Source organism: Pelmatolapia mariae, linkage group LG17 (genome assembly GCF_036321145.2).
Source record: "Pelmatolapia mariae isolate MD_Pm_ZW linkage group LG17, Pm_UMD_F_2, whole genome shotgun sequence".
In the NCBI taxonomy this organism is placed as follows: domain Eukaryota; kingdom Metazoa; phylum Chordata; class Actinopteri; order Cichliformes; family Cichlidae; genus Pelmatolapia; species Pelmatolapia mariae.
In genome coordinates, this window is record NC_086242.1 from 9,922,668 (window position 1) to 9,944,856 (window position 22,189).

Here is a 22,189-nt window from a genome sequence, read left to right on the forward strand (position 1 = left end):
CCAGTCATTGTATTTTCAAAGCCGTTGCCCAGTGATCTATAGCTGCTGCTCAGCCGCAGTGAGTGTGTTAGAGGTTTTAATGCCTTATTCACTGGGTCAATCATGTTCAGTCATGAGAACATGACTCCCCGAGTGTGAGCGCTCTTGTAGTGCATGTGTCACAGACGGAGCGAGAGACAGTGCAGACAGGACGAGGGAAAGTGAGGGAGATAGGGACTGATAGATGGATGGACGGATGAGCTCAGTGAGAAGCATAAGGAGGGCTTGTTCTCGTCACAAAAGAACTGGCCGTAGGCTGGAGGAAATGCCAGTTGAAAACACGACTGATGTGCACAGATCCCTATGAATCAACAGGCTAAGAATCCTTCTAGACCGCAGGCTATGCACCCTACAGAGCCTGGTTAGTATTCAATAACAGTTGACTGTATTTGAATGATTAACTTCCAAAACACACCCATGAAATATGGATATATCTTTGGTAAAATGTCTTTCTGTCGTAGACTTTGTGTAAACAGTGTTTTTGTAGTGAACCGTTTGTAAAGGTTTCATATTTGTATTTCGTGAAAACATGTTATTTGTGTGTGAAGTATTTAAGTTATTTTGTTATGTGTTTCACTTACAAAAATGTTTCCAGTTGTTTTAGTGATGCAAATGATGAACATGCCCAATTATATTGTGAATGTACAGGAGCTAAACAAAATACTGTGAACGCAGAAAGGAAAGCGCGTTATAACTCTCACCAAATTCAGAAATCCATCATTTTGCACTGCAGGGGTCTGATCACATTTACAAATCACTATATTTAGATACTGTCCCCATATTTGAAAATTGTTTGTCTTGGATTTCCTCTGTTTTTTTTCCTGAGGTTTTTCTCCTATACAGTTCATCTGACTGACATGGCTGCAGTTTGGGAGGAGCATTTTAACTGTTTTTCTTCCTCCTATTGATAATTCACATGCAACATTGTTGATTGTTCATTATCTTTTATACCCAGACAAAAGTAAATTTTACAAGAATTCAGTCACCACATTGGACCTACTATAAGTCTGTTACAGTGTAATTATTTGCAGAGAGCCTTTCCACTCTCCTCTGCTTGTAGTTTCTTATTTTCTCCACATTTTGCTGTGCTCAGGAGGTTTCTGGGCTTCAGCCCTCCAGCAGTGGGTGTTTAACTCCCAGCCAATAAAAGTTTTCTGGTTTTGAGGGTGGGGAAACGTGGTGACAACATTACACGCCTCCGTCTCTCTTCTCTGCTCTCCGTCTGTGTTGTGAATGTCTGTGCATCTGTTCCTCCAGGGGCACATAGTTAAAGCAGAGTGGCCAACTGGCAATGCTGCACCTTGCTGCAAAGGTGTGTAAAGGTGTGGCTGCGTTTGTTGTCTATAGGGTGACCGCAGTGAAATAATCAGAACATGTTGTTTCATCTCCCTCGTGTCATTCACCCTTTTTTGGGGTTATTCTGTTGTTGAGGAGGCAAAAGTGGGGAAAAGCTGGATGTATTATCTGTAATTAGCATAAAGTGTATACGATACTGTCGCCTTTTACTGTAGTTTTCATTGCAATGGATTTTTTTTAAAGGAACTTTATTTTTGCTAATCCATATAAATGGCTACTAAGCAGATGTTCTGTCAGTATTGTGCATATATTCTGATTTGTCAACAAAGTGACCCAAGTTTGTTGCCTTCCTGAAATCTTTGTAATTGAAATGGTAGACTTCATGTTCAGGCATGTGAAGTTTATTTAACACTGGGCTTGATAAAAGGCCTCCATTCTTTTTTTTCTTCTTCGGGGAATATTTCGACATGCATGACCTCTGAACAAAGTATTGTATTCAGAGAGAATGGTGTTATTCCAAAGGGACAGAGGTTTATTCGGAGAATTTTTCCACATTCTGTTTTTCTTCACAAACGACACTACCACCCATAAAATGTCTCTGTGACTGTTGCAATAAAACTAATTCATGAAGTTGTTATGTTCAACAAAACAGTGCATTTGGGCTAAATGTTGTTAGACTATAAATGATTACATTTTTCGACAAAGCATCTAAGATCTTGTAAGATTTGGTGTACACAAGATGAATTACTTGACATTTACATGTCTTTAAGACACACCTAATAATATAGAATAATTAACTTTTAATTGATCATTTAATTTTCTTACTTGCTCTGACAAATAGCTGCAGACCATGGCCAGCAGAAATCGGGTTATATTGAAAAGCCTTAGGTAAATATTCTATTCAGCCTTTCAATTTATAGGGCAAATAGTGTATATGCTAAATCACCACTTCCTTGGGTATGCCTTGGTAGTGTTGGATTCAACCCCCTTTTGCCTTCAGAACTGCTTTAATTCATCATGGCAATAATTCATCAGGTGCTGGACACATTCCTCTCAGATTTTGCTTCATATTAACATAACAGCATCACACAGTTACTGCAGATTTGTTGACTGCACTACACCGCCACCAGCAGCCTAAACTGTTAATAAAAGGCTGGATGGATTTATGTTTTTATGTTGTTTATGCCAAACTCTGACCCTATATCATCCGAGTACCAAAAATGGTCAACTTTATTATCCCCAAAGGGCAGTTTGTGGTACACTAGCGGAAAAAACGAGCACACAATGAAAAATATCAGACACAAACAAGAAAAACAGCAACAGGACTCCACAGTTTGTCACTTAAAACATTAATGGCAGCAACGACAAAGGAAAACTTGTTAGTCCTGCACCGTGGTAATTTGTGTCTGCAGCCAGATGGAAGCAGCTCAAACTTCGCTGCCGGAGGGTGTGATGATTTAGCAAGAATTGGTCGAGGCTTGCTTAGAATATTTAAAATCGAAAGTGTTGAAAATTAGTTTATAGTGATGCCTGCCACTTTGCAACACACCTTTACAATACCCTGAAGTCTGTTTTTGTTAACGTTAACGTTAAGAAGGCCATACCAACTGATGAAAGTGAAAGTACATAAGTAAACATAAGTAAAACATTCTCTTACAAGTATAATCAGCAATAAAATAGGAGTTTGCAAAGGAAATGCAGTTGCCAGTCATCAACATGACAGTCATCAGTGACACTACCCAGGCATTTGTACTCATCACTGGCCAATCTTGGGCCAATTTTGGTGAACCTGTGTGAACTATAGCCTCAGTTTCCTGTCCTTAGCTGACAGGATTGGTACCTGGTGTGGTCTGCTTCAAGGTTCAAATTGTGCAAAAAAAAAAATTGCTGCTGACTGGTTATTTTCTCTCATTTTCTGCACCATTCTCTATAAACCTTAGAGATGTTTGTGGGGAAATCCCAACAGATCAGCAGTTTCTGTACTCAGAACAGTTTTCAATACTCAGAACAACCTGTCTGGTAGCAAAAACCATCCAAAAGTTACTTATATTACGTTGCTTTGTTGACTCTCAATATAATGCTTGGTTTATACTTCAGCAAGTTGTGATTGCCTGATTAGATATTTGGGTTAACAGGCAGTTGAACAGGTGTACCTACTAAAGAGGCAAGTGAGTGTATATGAGCAGCTAGTTTTTTGGGGGGAGGGGGGGTTGTTTTGTTTCTCTTTTTTCCCCGTCAAAAACAAAAAAATTTCCAACTAAATATTTATACACAGCCTGTTCCTAATGCTGGTTTGCACTGCACTGGATTCATTATATGAAGCTCGCCTCCTTGTCAATTGACTCACTAATGTAATAATTTAAAGAAACTTTTCATAGTTTTTCTTCCTCCTCCTGAACAATGAAGATTTTGGTGCTTTTATATTGTTTAGGAACATCCGCCGGATGTACCCGGACTTTTGTTTTGGAAAGCCGCTGCTAAGCGGTCGCCATTATTCTTCCTGGCTTGACGCTCAAGCTAAAGACGGTTTATTACTTTAAAAACGTTACATTTCGAGATAAACTGTTACAGTCTGTCTGGTGCTGTCGGTTGACCGTCTCTCGAAGTGGTGACGCATCCTGAGCACAGTATGGAAAAACGCTCTCATACTACAAGTAAGTTGCTAAGCTAACGCTTGTAAGCTATCTGTCGCTATCCGCCGCCGAGACAGGCGGTGAGAAAAGAAGATGCAACGCCATCCATCTGTTGCAGTAAGCAGACACTTTCCTCTAAACCTATAGCCACCCTGAATGCAGTTACATCTCAGGATATTTTTGAGCGCTGTTTGACAGGTAGTTACATGGCTAACTAGCTCAGGAGGCTAAAGCTTTTAAATTAAAACATCCATCCTCCGGATGCACTCGTTTGTCTTTGTATATTATCGTTTACGCTAACTCCCACGAATAACGGTAAGATGAGCCCAACATCTACTTGAAGTTTGAATCCAGCTCTGCAGAAAATTGGCGCTCATTCTCTACACCATTGCACACGCACACGCTGGCGTGCACTTTTTCAGACCCTCTGCGGCTCCTCTGCAGCCTTCAAAAGCATCCCGCTTGCGCTACAGCGCCCCCTACAGGCAGCAATGGCACAACCCCACAAATGGCACAACCTCTGAAGTTTTTCTATGACCAAAACTCACAAATTTGCTATCACTGACACAGGGCGGATTTGTGCTAAGTTTGTGGGTGTGGATGCCCGAGATTCGATTTTTTTAATATTGGCCTCATAACAGCACAGTAAGAGCCACATTGTGCAACGTAATGTTTTCAAACTCATTTTCAGGTGCCCTTCCCTTGGCCTCCCTTCGCCTTATGGCATCTCCTCTGCAGCTGACGTATTCGTACATCTGGCAGGTCGTACGGCAGAAAAACGTTAAGCAGTATGGGAAAGTGGAGGAGTTTGTGACCATGGTGGTACAGACTGTTCCTGACCTCATGGGTTTCAAACAGACTGCCCAGCTGATCTTGGGGCTGAGAGCAAGGGTGAGCTGTTTGTGTGTCTGCATCAAATGCTAGTTGATGATTATGAAGCTTTTTTTTTTTTTTTTTACAAGCCTCCTTTACACTACAGTTGGTGGTGGTGGTGGCAGGGGGCAGTTAATACAATTTGTATGGTGACTAATGTGCTCTTGTACTGCAGATCATTTTGGATTTGCTTCGTAAAGACGGTCCACCGGATTCTAAGGCGATACAGACTCTTATAAATAAATTAAAGGTCACCACATTATCAGGGGTAGGTGTGAAAAAACTATTCTGCTTGAAAGTTTCATTTGCAATTTCTTTTAAATGCATGGATTAAATCTGAGTTTAAGTGTTTCCTCTGCTGCAGAAGGATGCAGAAGTGGAGAAATCGCAAACAAATTTCATGGTACTGGTCCAGAATCTGCTTAAAAACCCTACTGAGAGGAAGCGCTTCTTCAAGGTAAACATATGCTAATGTAGTATTATACAGGCACTGGTTGTAACCCTTGTATTTCCTCTTTTGTTGTCAGTATAGTGTTTAGAGATATGCCATTTACTGTTTACAACATGGTTGAACATTTTTTTTTCCCTCAATAGGAAGTGTTCCCTGTTCAGTATGGCACAAAGTTTGACACAGCGCTGCAGACTCTGATTGCAGGCTTAGTGTGCAAGCTGGAGCAACTTCTTCCTATGCCCAATTTGTCCCAGGTTTGTGATACATTTATGACATTTATCCCAGGGCTCTCACAGCAGGGTGGGCTACTGTTTAGAGATCAGACATGTCTTTTCTCAGGATCTAAATTCAGTTGCAAAACATGCTGTTGCAGGCTTTCAGAGTGTTTATCCGGTGCTATAATTGGCCACAACTAAAGCAGAATGTAATTCTTATTCATCTTAACACTCATTAAAGTGTCCAGACATGCTGGGGTGTCTGCTGTACGTCTCTACGCCATGCATAATGGAGCACCCAATTATTTTTATCATAAATGTAGGTCAGAGTTAGAAAATTAATTGTCTGTCTGTTTGACACTGATAACAGAAATTTTAAAGTCTCTATTTAAAGGTTTTTATTTGTCTAATGTGAAAATGTAGACAAATGTGATTTAGTCTGAGAATTAAAGTGTAGTGTCACGTTTAACACATTCACTGCATACACAAAAGCTCCCCCAGTTTAAGACTCGTAGGAGACTCAAATCCCTGGAAGGGCTGTGTCAAAAAGGGCATCCGGTATAAAAATCTGTGCCAAATCAAATATGCGCATCCATCCACTGTGCCGAGTCTTTTCTTATAAGGAAGCAACTGAAAGAAGCATTAATTAATTTTAATGCCTGAACTTCAGCTTGGTGCCATGATTTCAACGGAGCCCAGTGTTCTGGAGGCATGTGGAGGCTTTATCCCTGATCCAGTGGATCTGAAGACACTCCTTCTACACCAGCAGGCCAAAGGACTCCTTGGTGTTAAAGGTATACTTTAGGTTGTGTAAAGATTGAATGTTTTTTTTTTTAATTTTTATTCCTTTTTTATCAAAATATAACGACAGATATATGAGTGTCTAAGCTTGTTGGTATTATAACTCGTTCAGTTCAATTTAAAAAATGTGCACTTCTTTTTGTGCAGCCACTATCTCGTCTTCAGTGGGCGACTGTGTCCTCTCTTCACTTGCCTTCCGGCCCAAACCTGTTGATCCACCACCAGAATCTCCAAAAACAGTAGAGGTCACACCTAAAGAAACAAACCAAACTTCCGTCAGTGACACCGAAGACGTGGGTGTGATTTCAGATGACCCTGACAGCCCAGCAGTCAACATTTACAGTCCTCCACTTAGGGGGCGGTATGATTTTAAAACACTTTATAGCTCTGCATCAAAGGAAAGGAGTGTCACAACAGCAGCTCAAAAGGAGAATTTGGTGCAGAAAGAGAGTTCTGCACAAGAACAGCCTGCTCCAACTCCGCAGAGCAAAGAGAATAATGCACCCCAACCGCCACCATCACAAGCAGAGAAACCAGCACCACAGCCACTGCCTTTGAAATCAATCCCTTTCAGGGTAGTAACGGTGCCGTGCAAAACTGCTCCCACTTTACCAAATGCAGATGGTGCGGGAACAAAAGATGGCCAGAAGCCCCAGACTCAGCGTGTCACTTTGCATCAGTGGGTGTCACAGATAGCCTCCAACTCTCTGTCACTCCCTGCCCTGCCACCTCTTCCTCCACCCAGGCTGAGTGCTGGAGATGACGCAAGGCCAAGCATAAGAAGAAAAAAGCAATTTAGGCCTCTGGGCGACAGGTTTACTTGCAGTGTGTGTGATAAGAGCTTCCCCTATCAGTCCAAGCTGATGGACCACGAACGAATTCATACAGGAGAGAAGCCTTTCCTCTGCTCAGCATGCAACAAAAGTTTCCGAACACAGGCTTTCCTCAACAACCACCTCAAGACCCACAATGCATCTCGTCCTTACGCTTGTGGGCAGTGCGGGAAGTGTTTCACAAAACTCCAGAGCCTGACGAAGCACATTCTCGCCCACAGTGGGCAAAAGCCGTTTTTTTGTAACATCTGCAACAAGGGTTTCACGCAGTCCACTTACTTCAAAAGACACATGGAGTGCCACACAAGCCAGATGACGTTTCCTTGCAAGCACTGCAATAAAGTTTTTCCTACGGCTTTCAAGCTGTCGAACCACGAGCGCTGGCACACCAGAGATCGCCCTCACATGTGTGAGCGCTGCGGGAAGAGATTCCTCGTCCCCAGCCTGCTGAAGAGACACATGGGCTACCACATTGGCGACCGCCAGTATCTCTGTTCCCAGTGTGGAAAGACCTTTGTCTATTTGTCTGACCTGAAGAGACACCAGCAGGACCATGTCCCCAAAGCAAAGATCCCATGTCCTGTCTGCCAAAAGAAGTTCTCCAGCAAGTACTGCCTGAGGGTTCACCTGAGGATCCACACCAGAGAAAGACCCTACCGGTGCACTATATGTGAAAAGACCTTCACTCAGGTTGGAAATCTAAAGGTCCACATCAGGCTGCACACCAATGAGCGGCCCTTCAGCTGCGATGTGTGCGGGAAGACTTACAAGCTGGCATCCCACCTGAACGTCCACAAAAGGACACATACGTGCAAGAAGCCCTGGACGTGCGACACATGTGGGAAGGGATTCTCTGTCCCCGGGCTTCTGAAGAAACACGAACAGCTGCACACGAGGGAAGCCAACCCTGATTTCTCCGGTAAGCGGAGGCACAGGAGTAAGCAAAAGAAGCTCTCCCTCAAGAGGAAGTTTGATGATGAAGAGGAGGTCAGCGATGATTATTAACTGAAGAAACGCTGGCATTTAAATAAAAGTGTTTTTAATGTTCAGGCACTGATTCATTAAAGTGATGTTAGGAATCATTGACTCTACAGACCAGAGTTATAGCGTGCTATAATCAGTGCCTGACTAGCTGGAGCATCTTAATGAAGAGTCCACTGTTTATGTTCTTAAAATAAGGCAATGTGACAAATTGACTTTAGGTGATGAAGTTAGCCAAAATGTCACATTATCTGGAAATTAGGGTAGCCAAGAGCATTTCTGATTGTGAATTAAAATGTTGTTAATCATTTTATGTAGAAAGGAAGTCATGTTCATTGATAAAAATGTTTTCCCAGCATCATGTTATTGAAGAGGCTATCTAAATATAGCAAACACTTAAGAGATGAGTATCATATAAACAATAAAAGTATTTCAGCGCATGTGACTGTAGATAAACTGCTGTGTAATAAAATGCTGTAGTGTTGCCACGAAACATTTTAACTTGTCCTATTCTTGTGGAAATTTTAGTAATTAAAACTACTTCCACCACATGCTTTTTTTTTAATGAAACATAAACTGTAAGCCTTTCAAATAGTTTTAGTGATATAATTCATGTATTTGTGATTTAAAACTGATAGTTGTTTTGTGTGTGTGTGTGTGTGTGTGTGTGTGTTCACGTAACATCAAGAAACATAGACGACCTTTATTTCATCTGTGCACAACCATTTAACTTTATGCAAATATGTGATGAGGTTGTTCTGTGAATTCCATTTTTGTTTATGTAACCCCCAAAGAAATATACCTACTCTCAGTATTTTTTGTGATGTTTTTCAGTAAAATAAATATTTGTGTGACAAATATTTCTCACTGGTGTATTTTGTTAAATTTTAATTCACGACGACAATATGCCCACCATACAGTCTTCTGAATGTCCTGAATTTAGATAGCTTTAGTATGTAAATAACATGCTTTAAAAAACCAAAATAACTATAATAAAGAAATATGCCTCTGTTAGTGTATCTGAATATACAGGTAGCAGATTTATTATAGTTCTTACTAGTAGTGTTGAACTACTATACTAAGTATATATTATCTTTTTATTAGTTTCAGTATTGTTTTATATTCTTAGTGTAATATAGTTGGGGGGGGGGGGCGCTTTAAGAGATGCAGAATATGTTATTAAATGTAAGGAAAAATGGTAGAAGTATAACTAATGAGATTCCATATGCATAGAAGCAGTTCTAATATCCTAGTAACCATTATAGTAGTTTTATTTTTATTGAAATTTTAAGGATTTCCTTTAAACAGCACTTCAAAATAATTGCCCAAATATTCAAACAAGTATAAGAGCTACATTTTTTTTAAACAGTACTGTGCAAAAGGCTTGAGTCACCCCTCATTGCTTCCAATGAGATAGACTTTCTTGAGTTTTTTAAAGTGACTTTCAAAGTTTGGATATTGGCTGCATTTTCAGTCATTTTCCACCATTCTCTGACCTGACCATGTCTGACCATTGTCAAATGAGTTCTTCCATTAAGCCACTTCATCAATTCAAGTCATTCAAGCATCAAAATGCACCTAATTCAAGAGATGAACCAGTGTTGTATCTACACGTAACAGACACGTTAGCAAAGAAACAATTTTAAACTGAATTTTAGACACTCTAGCAGACTGTTACACAAACAAAACTTGTTCACCAAAACTGTGATTCCAATAGAGGTAATAACCAAACGCTTGGGATGTGTAAGCCTAAAGAACTATTCCTGAAGACTACTTCAAGAAATTACAAGGCTTGCCTATGAGCATTCAGACTGTGTCTGAAGTTTGTTTTTGCTTTTTTTTATTATTATATTACCAAGTATGTTTGCATATGTTTCAATAAGTTGCTGCAACCGTTTCCCATTCACCTAGTAAAATGTAAAGAAATGCCACTCCTTTTTTAGTTTTCTGTTTTCTTTTATCCTGAGACAAATGTTTTATGTGTATTAAAGTATGTTAAAATATTTTAAACCTAGTTTTATGTGACTGTATAGTAAGCCTCCTATTAAAGACAGTGGTCTAGGAACAGCTAGCTCGCTTTCTTGTAACCATTTGTACGACAGCATGGTGAAACCGCTTACAGGTCCTCCTATTTTATTTATTTATATCGCCGGAACCATAACTAAAGAAACCGTCGGATTTTAAGTGTGCCACTTCCAACCAAATCGTAAAAATGATGCCGCTTGCTCTTTTTTAACTTCATGGAAACGCCCTGTCGCGGTGCCGTCTCAGTTCAGTCCATAACTACGGGGCGGTTTCCGTCACCAATCTGGCACCTAACCGCGCATTTCCACTGGCCCAGGATGGCACGCCTCTGGTCCGCTATACGAGCCAAACCGTAATCAACCACTATCTCCGCCCTCAGCCGAGCCGTATCCAGGCAACGCTCTGCTTCACTGGCTCCAATGAGGTGACGTCATTTAGGCGACAGGCGGAAGGAGCGCCATGTTGAAAAAAAAAAGTGAAAACATTCCAGCTTCTCTTAGTTGCTCTGGATTTCTGAACTGCAAGGAAGGAGAGATCATGGAGCCGCTGGTGCACTGGTCTCATGAAGAGACCCGAGCGCTTATCGGTGTGTGGTCAGAGGAGAAAATCCAGCGTGACCTGGAGGAATCCTTCAGAAACGAGACCGTTTACAGGGAGATGTCAGGCAGGTTGGCTGCTCTGGGAATAAGCCGCTCTGCTAAACAGTGCAGAGCCAAGATAAAGAAACTTAAACAAGAATACAGAAACACGAGGAGACACGGTGAAAGGAGTGAGGCAGTCACAAAGACCTTCAGGTGGTATGATGCTATGGACACTATCATGGGTGACAAGGGTGCCCGGACACAGAGCAGAGAGCGGCCGTCTTCTATGGTACTGGAAGTCATGGTTCCTGATGTGGAAGCAAGTAAGTTGGAGAGAAATAAATTAAATACAGATGCAAAGTACAGCAAATACTAACAGCAGTTAGATTTTAAATGGATTCTTGCTTCTCTTCTCTATTTTACTGTCTGTTTAGTTTGTTTTTGTATGTTATATTGTATTTTAGTTTACTGAGCTGTTAAACTTGATGCAAGCTGTTTTGTTATAGTTTCTGTTTAATGTTTTTGCTGCTCATTACTGTGCAAAAGGCTTGAGTCACTCCTCACCTCTTAATTTTTTTTAAAAGTGGTCTTTAGCAACAGTTCTCCAGGTTTTCTGAACTTTTTCTCTGGGCACTGGCTGCTTTTTCACTTATTCTGAATCCAGACCTGACCATTTTCAGAGGAAAAGTTTTTTTCTTCATTTAATTTCCAAAAGAAGGCTTGCATAAGAGAGTAAAAGGTGTGTTGAGGAATAAAGATGGTCATATCAAATATTGACTTTCAAGCACCTTAGAACTGTACAAACTCTGTTATGCCTTATATGGGGTGGCTGTAGCTCACGAGGTAGAGCTACTAATCTACTACTCTTTCTAATCATCAATCCTCAGTCTGCATGCCAAATGTCTTTGGAGTAACCCCAAGTTGCTCTCCGATGCATCCATCGGACTATGAATGTGCGTGAATTTGAGAGAGAAGGCACTTACATAGAAAAACAAAGAAATTGAGGGTGGCTCAAGACTTTTGGACAGTACTGAATAACACATTAACTTCCCAGCTTTGCCAATTTTAATTAGTTATTTGTCTCGTTAAGGTCCACCCGCTGTAACAGACACTCCAGAAAGCTGTACGACATCCACCCCACAAGTATCTTCTTTCTATTCTGTTCAGCTTCATGAATTTGATGGTCCTTCTACAAGCAATCCAGTCACCTCCACTGCTGTACAAACATCAATCAAAGGCAAGTAGTTATCAAGCCAAACATATTTACAAGTAAGGCTGCTTTACGGCTTGAATAAATTATTTTCTGTTACTTTCATAGACACCCCCTTGTGTTGTTGGTCGAGTAAAGAGGTCCAAGCATTGCTGACGCTTTGGGCAAACCCCGAGGTTCAACAGGAGCTTCTCCTCAACGTGAGAAATAATAAAGTTTACACCTGCCTCAGTTCCAAACTGGCATTGCTCGGTTTTAACAAAGCACCAAAGAAATGCAGGGAGAAGATCAAAAAGCTAAAGCAGGAGTACAAGAGGATCAAGAACGGCCAATACAGGGGTGGAAGCAGTAGTGTTTGGTTTGCCATTATGGATGAAGTCCTCAGTTCCCAGGCTCTCACAGCAAAGTGTTCACAGACAGTGCAGAATTCCTCTACAGTGCACTCCCTAGCTGTACAGGCCGTTGCCCTGGATGTGGATACAGATGGTAAGTTGGAAATAAACTAAAAAAAATACTTACTGAAAAAAAAAGGATACCATTAAGAGTAGTTATTGACCTACCTGTGTCCTCATAACTGTGGTTTTGACAAGTTATCTCAGTCTCTTCAGAACACATCAAATTGATTACTTTTAATTCTATAATAAATAATAAATTTGTGTTTCTTAGGTAAACATAAGTTCATAATTCATGCACTTTTTTTATTCTTAAATTTCTGTGCATTTTCAGATGAAATGCCGTGGTTGCCTGATGAAGTCCAAGTGCTGGTGACACTTTGGGCTCAACCAAACATTCAGAAACAGCTTCTCACCGCAGCGAGCGATCAGGTTTTCACGTACCTCAGCAATGAGCTATCACTGGTGGGGTTTAACAAGACACCACGTCAGTGCAGCGTCAAAGTGAATGAGCTTAAAGAGGAGTACAAAAAAATTAAGCACATGGAGCCATATGGAGTTGTTAAAGGCGACTGGTTTGCTATTTTGGATAGTGTTTTTGACGCTGATGGAGCAACTTTGAAAGAGGTGGATTCATGCGCTGTGCAGAAAAAGCCTAAATCGCCACAACATGAGCACGTGGATGGTAAGTTGTTTAAAACTTAATAATAAATGGTTTTGTGCAGAAAAAAATTTGGTGATCTGCTGCTATATTCTTTTTTTGATTCCAGCAGATAAATTACGGGCTGTTTGGACACCAGACGAAGTCAGAGTTCTGCTCAGTCGATGGGCAGAGGAAAGCGTCCAGGAGCAGCTTCGATCAAATCCGAGAAACGAGAGAGCCTTCGCTCAGCTGAGCTCCGAGCTCGCCACTCAGGGTTTTGATAAGACCACGAGTCAATGCAGGTCGAAAATAGCACTCCTGACACAAAAGTACAGAAGGATCAAGGCACAGGAAGACCCGGAAAAGCAAAAAAGCAGATGGTTTGCCGTCATGGATAAAGTCCTCAGTCGCAGCAAGACAGAGACTGAAACTAAACCAGTCAGAGATTCACAGCGTGCATCTCTGCAGACATCACAGCAGAGCCTACCTGACACAGCGGAGGGTAAAATGAGCTCCTGTTTATTCACTTTACAGTGGCTAACTGAATCCAGCTGCAGTAAACATGATGGGATGTGGGTCTCTGTGTGGAAGGGATTATCGCAGCCAAGATGACTAAATTTGCTGTAGCTTTCAGTAAAGTGAGTTACAGTACGATCAAATATTTGTGTTATTTTTACAATTAATTGTTTACGGATTAAATGACCTTCCACAACTGAAGACACCTCTTAAGCAAGATCAGCTCCACCTAAACTATGCAAGATCCATGAATATAAACTCAACGCTGCATTCCTGCAAAGCATTCATTCCAAACAACCTTGTTGTAACACGGTAATAATTAAAAACAAGCCAGGGAGCAAATCTCAAAGCCCCCCCCCCCGCTTTCATACACATAAACTAAGCTTTTCTCAATCCACTAACGCCGCTTTCACTTCCTGCAATTTAAAACATGCTCTTTTTAGACTTTACAGACACAAAATAATAGCTTGATAATTAAATATGCCAATTTCGTTTGCTTGTTAATTTAGATTTTTCAGTCTTTCTTATTCTCTCTGCAGGTTGCCGTTTGTCCGTCTCCTCGTTGTGCCTCCTGGTTCCAACTCTGCGACTGATGTGCGCCTTTGCCTGGCAGGTGGTTCAGTGTTGTAATGTGGCGCAGTACAGAAAGGTGGAGGAGCTGGTGAAGTTAGTGACGGAGGTGGCTCCAGAGCTGCTGACAACCAGAGAGAGAGTGCAACTCCTACTCAGACTGAGAGCCAGGGTGAGAGGCCCACATTAGAGTATATTTTATGAATATTCAACAACAAACTAAGGGGAAAAATACTTTATTAGTGTAGAACTGAAGAAGCTTCTCGGATGAGAGGTGAAACATCTTCAAGCAACTTAAAGAAGTCCAGACGCTTTTCTTTGCAAACTCCTTTGACTACGATGACCTGGATGACTGAGAACCTTCACAGACATTAGTGTAGATCATTAATTAGCATTTGAAAATGTCTGTTTCAGCTTGTGCTGGAGTTGTGTCTCAGCGAGAACACGACTGACCTGCTGAATATCCAGCCCCACCTGAATGTCATCCGAGACCTCACCTTAAGCTGTGAACAGGAGGTAGGTTTCTCAGGTACAGTTTCACTCTGTATACATTTTATGTTCTTTCAGACTTTTGAAAATGTCTTTACCAAAGAATTTAGCACAAATGATGAAATTAGGTTGGCCTCCAGCTCTTTGCTGAAAGCCTTGAGGTTTTAGTAACTTTGAGCAACATATTTTTTAAATCAAAAACAATCGTGTTTCTCAACTGGCCTTGGTGAAATATGAAAATAAGCAAACAACAAAGAAGTAGTCGGATTAGTTATTTTGATTTCCCATTTTGCAAACACAGTGGTCATTAAATGGATGCCCCGTTGTTATCAAATGGTAAATTAACATGTGTATAACATGCATTCATTCAGTCTTTGCACCCCTATTTTGCACCTTTGCTCTTTGCCTGCTCATTAGCCCCAACATGCAAAATCATTTGAAGCGTTGCTGTTAGAGCAAGAAGGTCTGAGGTCAACAACCGACTCTTCACAGCTCAAATTAAGTAACATTCCTTCCTTAACCCCCTTGAACATTTAAAAATTAGGGCTAGTCTATACTTCGCCTGAGACACTGAACCCGCCTTTCTCATTTAAGCTCAGCGTTGGTCCCATGTTTGTTCTTCATAACTGAGCTTCTTTGATTTTTTTTTTCCCTGCTTTTTTCATAGTGAAACATCAGTAATAAATATGCTGAGCTTTTGAGCTTTGAATAAACTCTTTTGATGTTTGTTTGTTTTTTAAAATCCTAGTTTACTTTCACATATTCAAATTGAAAACTCTGTTTATTTAATATTTCTGTACAAATTAAAAGTAGCCTCCAAATGTTTAATCCTGAGATTATGGGCTGTGTCCTTCAGCTATAATATACACTGACCAGATCTCAGCAGCCACTTATTAAACTACATTTCTCATACTCTATTATCAATTATCAAATGATTAAAAACAATATCAGAGTCATGTTTTTTTTAATGTTTAAAGAACCCAGCATGTACATGTTAAATATGTTTGTCTTTGACACCGTTTGACAGGATGCCACCGAGCTGGAAAATTCAAAGTCCAACTTTGTGGAGGTTGTTCATGCCATACTGGAGGACCCAGAGGAGAGACAGAGGTTTTATAAGGTGAGAGTAACACTGTTATCATAATTAAAAAATATATAATGAGCGAACTTTTTTAGAGAAGAAAGAGTGGAGACATCGCAGCTCAACTATTTTTTCCATTTCACTTTTTGCAACAAGTTCATGTTTCAGTTTGTTAGTTCAATTCTTTCCACTTTACCACCTCAGACTTTCATGAAAAACATCCAGGACAAAGATACACGTCTTAATAGGAATTACACAAAAATTTCCAGTCCTTGTTATCATTATGGAAGAATGATGTCGTTTAACTAGAAAACTAGATTATCTTGATTAACTGGATTATCCAGACATTTTGCAAAGTTCCTGTGAAGAAGTGTGTCTGTCCACTGGACAAATCTGATTTGGTGAGTTGGAGAGTTGTTTCAAATTTGGTAAAGTGAGATGAAATGACCTTTTTCCCGTTTGTTCTAGGAGGTCTTCTCCATATACTATGGCAAACAGTATGATGTCGCATTGCAAACTTTGGTGTGGAAATTCATCTCCAGGCTGGATAATCTCTTACCAGTCCCTGATATTAGACAGGTAAGGTTTAAATGTGTGGCCTTTCATATCAATACACACACACTGTAGTGCTCCATGACCTTAAGCAAACTACTGAATACAAATTGATCAGCAATGTGTCAGCATGCTTTATTCTGTTGATTGTGCACCGCATTCTCATGAAGTGTTTTGCAAACCTTTCACAGACTGCACAGTGGCTCAGCTCCGCTCCCTCTGTCACAGAAGAATGTGCACGGCTTATTTTGGAACCTGATCAGCTGAAGGCGCTACTGAACTTCCATCAGCAACAGTCAGGAAACGCAAACAAATGTAAATAGGTTACTACCGTGGTTAAAATATGATCAGCTGACTGGGCTTGCTAAACTGTTAATAAGTAAATAAGCTTCAAAATTAACTCAAGTTTTAAATTTTCAGCCTGGAAATAAAACTATTCAGAAGTTAAATCTATTGGAATACAACAAAACTTGTATTAGGAAGGCTGCACATCAGTATTTAATGTGAGTTTTTCTGTCTCTCATAGGCTGTTCTCAGGCTGATGAGAATATGTTTTTGCCAAAGCTGTCGTTTAATCCCAAAGGTAACTTCCAGCATGTTTCAGCACAACTGGATGAGCTTTCGAGCAGCAAAGATGAAAGACAGTTTGATTACAGCGAGGCCGAAGAGCCAGCTGATTGCAAAGCACCTGTGAAGGACTGTGGGAAAGAAATTAAAGGCCTAAAGTTAAAACATGAACAAAGCGATGGCATGGCACCTTCATACTGCTCAGGTATGCAAGCACTGACGCCTTTGAGAATAACTGTTTTCCATTGAATTTCCACATTCTTATGAGTCCTCATTATCTTCCCATTTTCAGATTTAAATTGTGCACCTTTGCAGCTGCAGACCTGCTCTCTGTGTCCCTACTCTGACAGCCATGTGTCAGGACTTCTCAGGCACATCAGAGAAGAGCATCTGATCCAGGAATCTAGCCATCTTCCCATCACAGATCCTGGGAAAGACTGCGTCTTTCAGAGAGTCAAAGATCAAACGTTCACTCCTAAGATGAGGAGGATAACGGACACTTGTGAGTATTGCGGGAAGGTCTTTAAGGATGTATCAGCCCTAACCAGCCACATTAAAACACACACTCTTCCATTCCACTGTGACAAGTGTGACAAGAAGTACTCCTCCAAGTGGTCGCTGACAGTGCACCGTCGGATTCACACAGGCGAGACTCCATATCTGTGTTCGTACTGCGGTCAAGGCTTTAGGTCTTCAAATATCCTCGCTCTGCACGTCCGTATACACACAGGAGACCGCCGATACAAATGTCCCATATGCGGAAAAACATCAATCCAGCATCTGTCGAGACACATGCGCATGCACCGAGGGGAAAAGAACTATCTGTGTACAGAGTGCGGGAAGGCTTTTCTGTCTTCTGGGGAGCTGAGGCTTCACATGAGGTTTCACACAGGCGAGCGGCCGTACACGTGCAAACACTGCGGGAAAGGTTTCATCGCAAAGTGCCTGCTGACCGTTCACACCCGCCAGCACACGGGGGAGAGTCCTTATAGGTGCTCGCTGTGTCCGAAGTCCTTCCGCACTTTGAGAGCGCAGAAAAGACACCTGGTGATACACTCGAGCAAAAAGTCTTTCCAGTGTTTGAAGTGTGGTAAAATATTCCGGCAAGAGGAAACTTTCAAAACACATGCTGAGACTCACAAATGATTTAAAGGGGACCTATTATGCTACCACTTATTTTCTGTCCAAATTTTCAAGTTGTGAGGTCAGGGTTCAAACAGACAAATTCCAGAAGCCAAAACCTCAGGCTTCAGACTGCTATAAATGCTTGGCTTGCGCCAATGTTTTGGGTTTTTTTTCCTCTCTTGGATCTTTATGATGTCATTTAGAGCAAACCCACAAGGGGCAAACAGTCAGAGGAGCCGACAGAGAGCTAACAGTGACTAAACTAAGAGGCTGCACAGAGATATATAACGTATATTTTCAACTACAAGTCATTCAAAGCTGCTCTAACAGTATCTGTGATAAAAAATATGGAGCTTAAAATGAGCATAATAGGTCCCCTTTAAAAAAATGGCAGTGTAAAATATTTTAGTTTCAGCGGTTGAGTTTAAAAGTTCTCATTCACTTATTGTAACTCCACTATTGCTTAAAGAACCAGCTTAATTGCTGGAAACGATGTAACTCTGTGTTTCTTTCGGCTACTTCTGGAATACCGAGGGCACATTTTGTGTCTCCTTCTGGTCTCAAACTGGGGATCTGTTGGGTTTTAGGCAAATGTTTTTGAAAACTATGTAAAGCTAATATTCCATAAACAGTCCGGTTAGCACACAGGTAACTTTAAAAGTTTGTGTGAGCTACAAACTGAAGTTATTTGTTACTGAATAAAAGCTGTTGCTACTTTGAGTAAAAATCAAATAACAAAAGTTTAAATGTCAATTTTATTTGGGTTCATAAGTGTATAGTTATCAGAAGGTAAGTTCAGCCAAATTATAAGAACAAAATCTCTAAATAGTCGACTATCTAAATATCTAATATCTAAATCAAGATTCTCCACAGATGTTCTTGATCTCTGGTCCAATGACTGATCCGTTGCTTCTCTTTGTCTCATCAACACAATGTTTTCAAAGGGAAACAAGACACAAAGAAATTCACAATGCACAACCAAATGTCGTTCTGAAGCATTAGTCTGTATAACAGAAACATTAATAAATTTTAGCAGTTTGAAAAATGTGAAACATATGTGACTCTTAGGTCTCCAAATGATTTATTTCAGGGGCCTGTTTTCCACTTGTGCTTATTTCCTGCCATGAAAATTGCATCACAACAATTTTCCCTTTCTTTAGTGCTTTTAAGAGGATCAGTGAGACACTGTCCTCTATATCTGTTTGGACTGGTGCTGTGTAATGTATGTTGTAGTCGGTATGAGGATTCGTTTTCAGAAAGCTCTTCTCAGACAGCCACTCAGTGAGTTGTGATATTAGTAAAATAGTTCCAGTGTTGATGAGCATAATGGCAGTGCGAAAAGAAAACAGATGATATCGGTGGCTGTCCTCCTGGATATTGTCCCATGGCAGAGGCAGGACGTCAGGTAGGCCTATCAGAGGTTCCCCACCCAGAGTTCTTAGCAATACACCCAACACAAAGCCACAACAGGCCCAGTACCGGGTCACCCAGCGGGGTAAGAAGAATATACATATCACCTGGGGGGGGGACTCATTGAATACAAGACGTCTGCATTGACGATCCAGAACAGATGAACGGAACTTGTCATAGCAAGGCCTGCGCCCATCAGTCCACACAGGATGACTGAAACCTTAACCACCACAACAATCCATTTTTTTGATGCCTAAAATTTAGATTTATGTATGTTTATGGGTGACATTGGGAATAGATATAGAAGCTCTAGCAGCAATGCATATGAAGACTCTTGATTTGACACAACAGAGCTGCAACATTTTTCAATTTGCCCATTATGAAAAACTACCATACCCCCAAACCATACCACAAATACTGGTCATGTTAAAAACTGATGCCCACCTGTTTGTAAATCACATTCTTGAAGATATTACAGCCTAGGTAAGAGGAAGCAGACTAAGTGCAGAGTCAACTGATGACATCACAGCGGCAGCAAGTGCTCCTATGCAAATCAGTGACATGTAGAAGGGACAAAGATGCTGAAGGGCATTTGCCAAGATCATGCCAGCTTTGCCCTCTTCGTATGGGACCAGGGCTTCATGTCAGTACCAAAGTCCAGGATGGGACAACGAACATCCACGAATACATCAGGAAGATGGCCCCAACCGACCATGTACTCAGTGAATACCTCGGGTAGCAGAAACCCAAGAAAGAGGAGGAACCATCATGGAAGCCCCTACACGGTATGTACCACCGGTAGATAGAGGAAGTGGCTGACATCCAAAAATCCTACCAATGACTGGACAAAGCTGGACTGAAAGACACTAATCATGGCAGCACAGGAGCAAGATCTCATATGATATGCTCTCATATCACAGTGCTGTCTGTCTGTTTTTACTCTCTCTATATCTTATATACTGCCCTATTTTTGACTAGAAATGCAGGCAACAAGATTTAAACTCAAAAACAAATTTTTAAGATTAATGGTTCCTTTGCAAAATTCTGTTTTTGACCAGCAAGTCCCAAGTTAAGCTCAAACTCTATTTGTCTGTTTATTGTTTTATTGCGTACCTCTAAATCTAATATAATTCCAAACTACTCCAAGGATTTAGAAACTTAAAAGACCAACTGCTAGAGTTTCCCGTGTTTCCCATTCCTGCTGAAAATAAGCAGCAGCTTCTCTAACAAAGATGTTACCTGGATGACAGCATATGTCATTCATTATTAATGGTGCCTTAATGGATGTGCTAATTAGCCTTGCCATGTGCAACTTCATACCATCACAAATGTGGCGAAGCATTCACACAAGACAGATTCGTCTCATCTTTAGCCAGTGGAATATACAGTCACAGCCATGAACTCCAAAAAGGATTTTATCAGGAGTTGAAAGAAATGATAATGTTTTCATGAAAAATATTGGAAGGAACTGTTTTGCTTACAGATTTATAAGACTGTTTATTTTTATTTACCTGTGTGGTCTTTAGAAAATGTTGAGCAGGGTGTGAAATTTGGTGTGAAATTGACACCTGACAGCACCTGGCACCTCCTACGCATTCTGCTTATTTCCAGAAACTGGGCGACACGACCATTACATACAAGACAGACACACAAATACATGTCATACTTAACATAACCATGGTAAGTGTAGTTGGTATGATCAATGTTGTTTATGCAAGAACCCAAACCAAAAAGCAGCCTTATATGTTAATATTTCTTTATATAATTTCAAGTAGATGGGAGTTAAATACAGTATAAATATCAATAAGTACACCTTTTCTTCTTCCACAGGAATTAAGAGGGTAAGTAGTAGCCATGTGCTGTTAATTGATTAACTGATCACCAGGAGGTTTGAAACCAGAAGTGTTGGCCACTTTGGGGGGAGCACTCAGGTGTCTGTAAATGCAATGTCACAGTCTTCCCAGGTCTCCCAGACTGCTAAACATCAAGTTTACCTTTGACCTCCAGCTATCACTGGCTGATGGAAGTAACACTTTGACCCACTGGATGATATTCAGTCAATAAACCAACAGTCTATCGGCTCTGCCTTTGATAAAGGATTGCGGGATACCACATGAAAGTGTCTTGCAATGGACAGAAGTGCACTGCCCACTTTTATTAGTATATGCTGAACATAAGAGTGACTGAGAAGAGCTCAGCATGGTAAGAGGGTGGAAAATTATAAAATCCTTTTTAGTAGCATCACTTTATGTTTGGAATATTGCCAGAGATATTTAAAGTCAATAAAAATAAGTTTGTTTTGCCTCCGTCTCTAATAGAGTCATTTTGTCCTGCTTTGAGAGGGAGAGGATCGTCTGGGCCAACCTTCTGCGACTCTTGAATTATGTCTGCATTTGCTCCTCAGTTTTGTCTCCGTGTTTTCACTTACTAAAACAAGAGAAACCCCGAGTTTATAGGCAAGGTGAGCTTGCTGAGAAGCAAGATGCCATGGGAGATTGGGTTGCTCAGCTTCTGGGGCCTTCTCGTTGCTAAAATGAGGAACGACTGTCTGTCTTAGCTAAGCCAAGATACACTGTCCATGCAAATATAAGAACTCTCAATCAGCCAACTTATTGCACAGAAGAAATTGCAATCACACTATAGACCCAATATATTTGCTTCTTTTTTTTGTACCTAAATGTACCCCAAAAGGCAGGAATTCAAGTTTCCAATTTCAAAGTCCAAGACTCACATAATGACTGGGAAAGTTGCAATACCAAAGCTCTCTCAACACTGTTTCCATCCTGTAGACCACACAGTATTCACCCCTCACTGCTGCTGACCTCAACCTCTTACTTCCAAGCTGCCACAGAGGGCAGTCAGTGGAGAACCGCTCACCACTTGTCTGACCCCGGGACCTCATAAGA

The 22,189-nt window shown here is 40.9% G+C and overlaps 2 protein-coding genes and 1 pseudogene across 6 annotated transcripts; 2 read left to right on the forward strand and 1 right to left on the reverse strand.

Annotated features, from left to right (window-relative positions):
• Positions 1–3,810: 3,810 nt before the first annotated feature.
• Positions 3,811–8,971, forward strand: si:dkey-14d8.1 (zinc finger protein 629). Of its 2 annotated transcripts, none has more exons than XM_063500881.1 (7): positions 3,811–3,989; positions 4,660–4,859; positions 5,017–5,109; positions 5,206–5,298; positions 5,436–5,546; positions 6,178–6,301; positions 6,456–8,971. In XM_063500881.1, exons 1-7 carry the CDS (start codon positions 3,965–3,967, stop codon positions 8,144–8,146), a joined length of 2,337 nt encoding a protein of 778 aa, XP_063356951.1. In that variant the 5' UTR covers positions 3,811–3,964; the 3' UTR covers positions 8,147–8,971. The 2 variants fall into 2 exon arrangements, with proteins under 2 accessions (XP_063356951.1, XP_063356952.1); XM_063500882.1 differs by having other exon boundaries at positions 5,209–5,298.
• A 1,664-nt stretch (positions 8,972–10,635) lies between these two features.
• Positions 10,636–18,905, forward strand: LOC134647019 (uncharacterized). Of its 4 annotated transcripts, none has more exons than XM_063501132.1 (12): positions 10,636–11,051; positions 11,819–11,965; positions 12,047–12,424; positions 12,665–13,015; positions 13,101–13,475; positions 14,029–14,231; positions 14,474–14,575; positions 15,576–15,668; positions 16,098–16,208; positions 16,373–16,496; positions 16,708–16,953; positions 17,041–18,905. In XM_063501132.1, the coding sequence occupies exons 1-12, from the start codon at positions 10,685–10,687 to the stop codon at positions 17,892–17,894; spliced, it is 3,351 nt and encodes a 1,116-aa protein (XP_063357202.1). In that variant the 5' UTR covers positions 10,636–10,684; the 3' UTR covers positions 17,895–18,905. The 4 variants fall into 4 exon arrangements, with proteins under 4 accessions (XP_063357202.1, XP_063357204.1, XP_063357203.1 ...); XM_063501134.1 differs by having other exon boundaries at positions 16,765–16,953; XM_063501133.1 differs by having other exon boundaries at positions 13,104–13,475.
• Positions 18,906–18,937: 32 nt separating this feature from the next.
• Positions 18,938–20,050, reverse strand: LOC134615900 (high-affinity choline transporter 1-like; annotated as a pseudogene).
• Between the last annotated feature and the right edge of the window lie 2,139 nt (positions 20,051–22,189).